The sequence below is a fragment of the Sinocyclocheilus rhinocerous genome, unplaced genomic scaffold, assembly GCF_001515625.1.
Source record: "Sinocyclocheilus rhinocerous isolate Xijiao unplaced genomic scaffold, SAMN03320098_v1.1 scaffold937, whole genome shotgun sequence".
NCBI lineage: Eukaryota > Metazoa > Chordata > Actinopteri > Cypriniformes > Cyprinidae > Sinocyclocheilus > Sinocyclocheilus rhinocerous.
This window is the reverse complement of record NW_015661998.1, coordinates 71,253-72,428: the sequence shown is the minus strand read 5'-3', so window position 1 is coordinate 72,428 and position 1,176 is coordinate 71,253. Positions and strand designations below refer to the sequence as shown.

General features: G+C 41.2%; 1 protein-coding gene across 1 annotated transcript in view; it reads right to left on the bottom strand.

The window, feature by feature from the left end:
- LOC107727164 (breast cancer anti-estrogen resistance protein 3-like) overlaps positions 1 to 1,170 on the bottom strand; it is a 13,178-nt gene extending 12,008 nt beyond the window's left edge. The window contains exon 1 of the mRNA XM_016536951.1: positions 864 to 1,170. Coding sequence (XP_016392437.1) covers positions 864 to 1,048 — 185 coding nt within the window. The 5' untranslated portion in view covers positions 1,049 to 1,170. The remainder of the gene's footprint in view (positions 1 to 863) is intronic.
- Positions 1,171 to 1,176: the final 6 nt, after the last annotated feature.

Sequence of the window (1,176 nt, the reverse complement as noted above, 5' to 3'; positions counted from 1 at the left end):
GAGAGAGAGAGAGAGAGAGAGAGAGAGAGAGAGAGACCTGTGCCGGCTTGATCCGCCGACGCCCCGTTTAGCTGCGCTTAACCAGTTGCGCAAGACGCCGCGTTCAAATGGAAGAATCCACAGTGTGAGCTGAGACATGTTGCTCTTAAAATGACGAAAGAATATGAGAGGCAGAGGAAAATTAACGCATGGTATAACTCTAGGCCTACCTGTACTTTTATAGGGCAGACCGGGGCATGTAGTCACACGTTTTTCTCAAATGAGTGTTTTTGGGGGATTTTTTTTAAATTTTTTATAAAGCAAATACCTTCAGAATAAACTTTTGAAAGTAAATGCAATAAAACAAGTGTCAAACACATTACATTACATTACAAAAGTACTCCCGTCTTATGCACTCGGTTGAACACTTAATTGTTTAACTATTATTAGTTATTGTGTTATTATATTGAATTTTAGTTTGGATGACAGAATTCATTAGAATATGCTAATTAAGACCGTCTTGAATAGGGGTTTGAAACCAACATAAGGTTGGTTAAAGGCTTAGCCACTAAAGGCTTAGTTTTGTCGTGGCCACAGAAATCTGAGATTAACAACATAACTGCCTTCATGATTGGTATTTGCATATTATATTATATTATATTATAATGCATTGTTGGTGACACAGATAACTCTGTGCATTCAAATAAAGGTCTAATCATTGCTGTTTAACTACAATTCAACACATTCCATGCATGCAAACCATGCTGTCATTTACAAATTAATATTTTACTCACCAAAGCCAGTTTTACTTGCATTTGGCATTTGGGTAGTGTCAATGTAATTAATCAATGATAAGGATGAATTAAATATGGTCATAAGGGAACCTGAGTTTGTGTTTGGTGGAGGGGGCGTGGTCTTCGTCACAGGTGTGGGATGGGAGCTGGAGGCAGGAGGCGGAGACTCTGTGGTTGTCACGGCGACGCAGCCGCGGCACAATGCTGTGACGGAAGAGGTCAGTGGTGGGTTTGACCAGGTCAAGAGATGAGGCCAGAGAGAGCTTACGGCTCATAGTGCCAGTCGTTACTGCAGAGTTACTCTCTGAGGAGACAGAGAGTGTGATATCAGCCAGAATGACGTGTGAGGACACAGTGAAGAGTGACTTTCATTTATCTCTCTCTCTCTCTGTGTGTGTGTGTG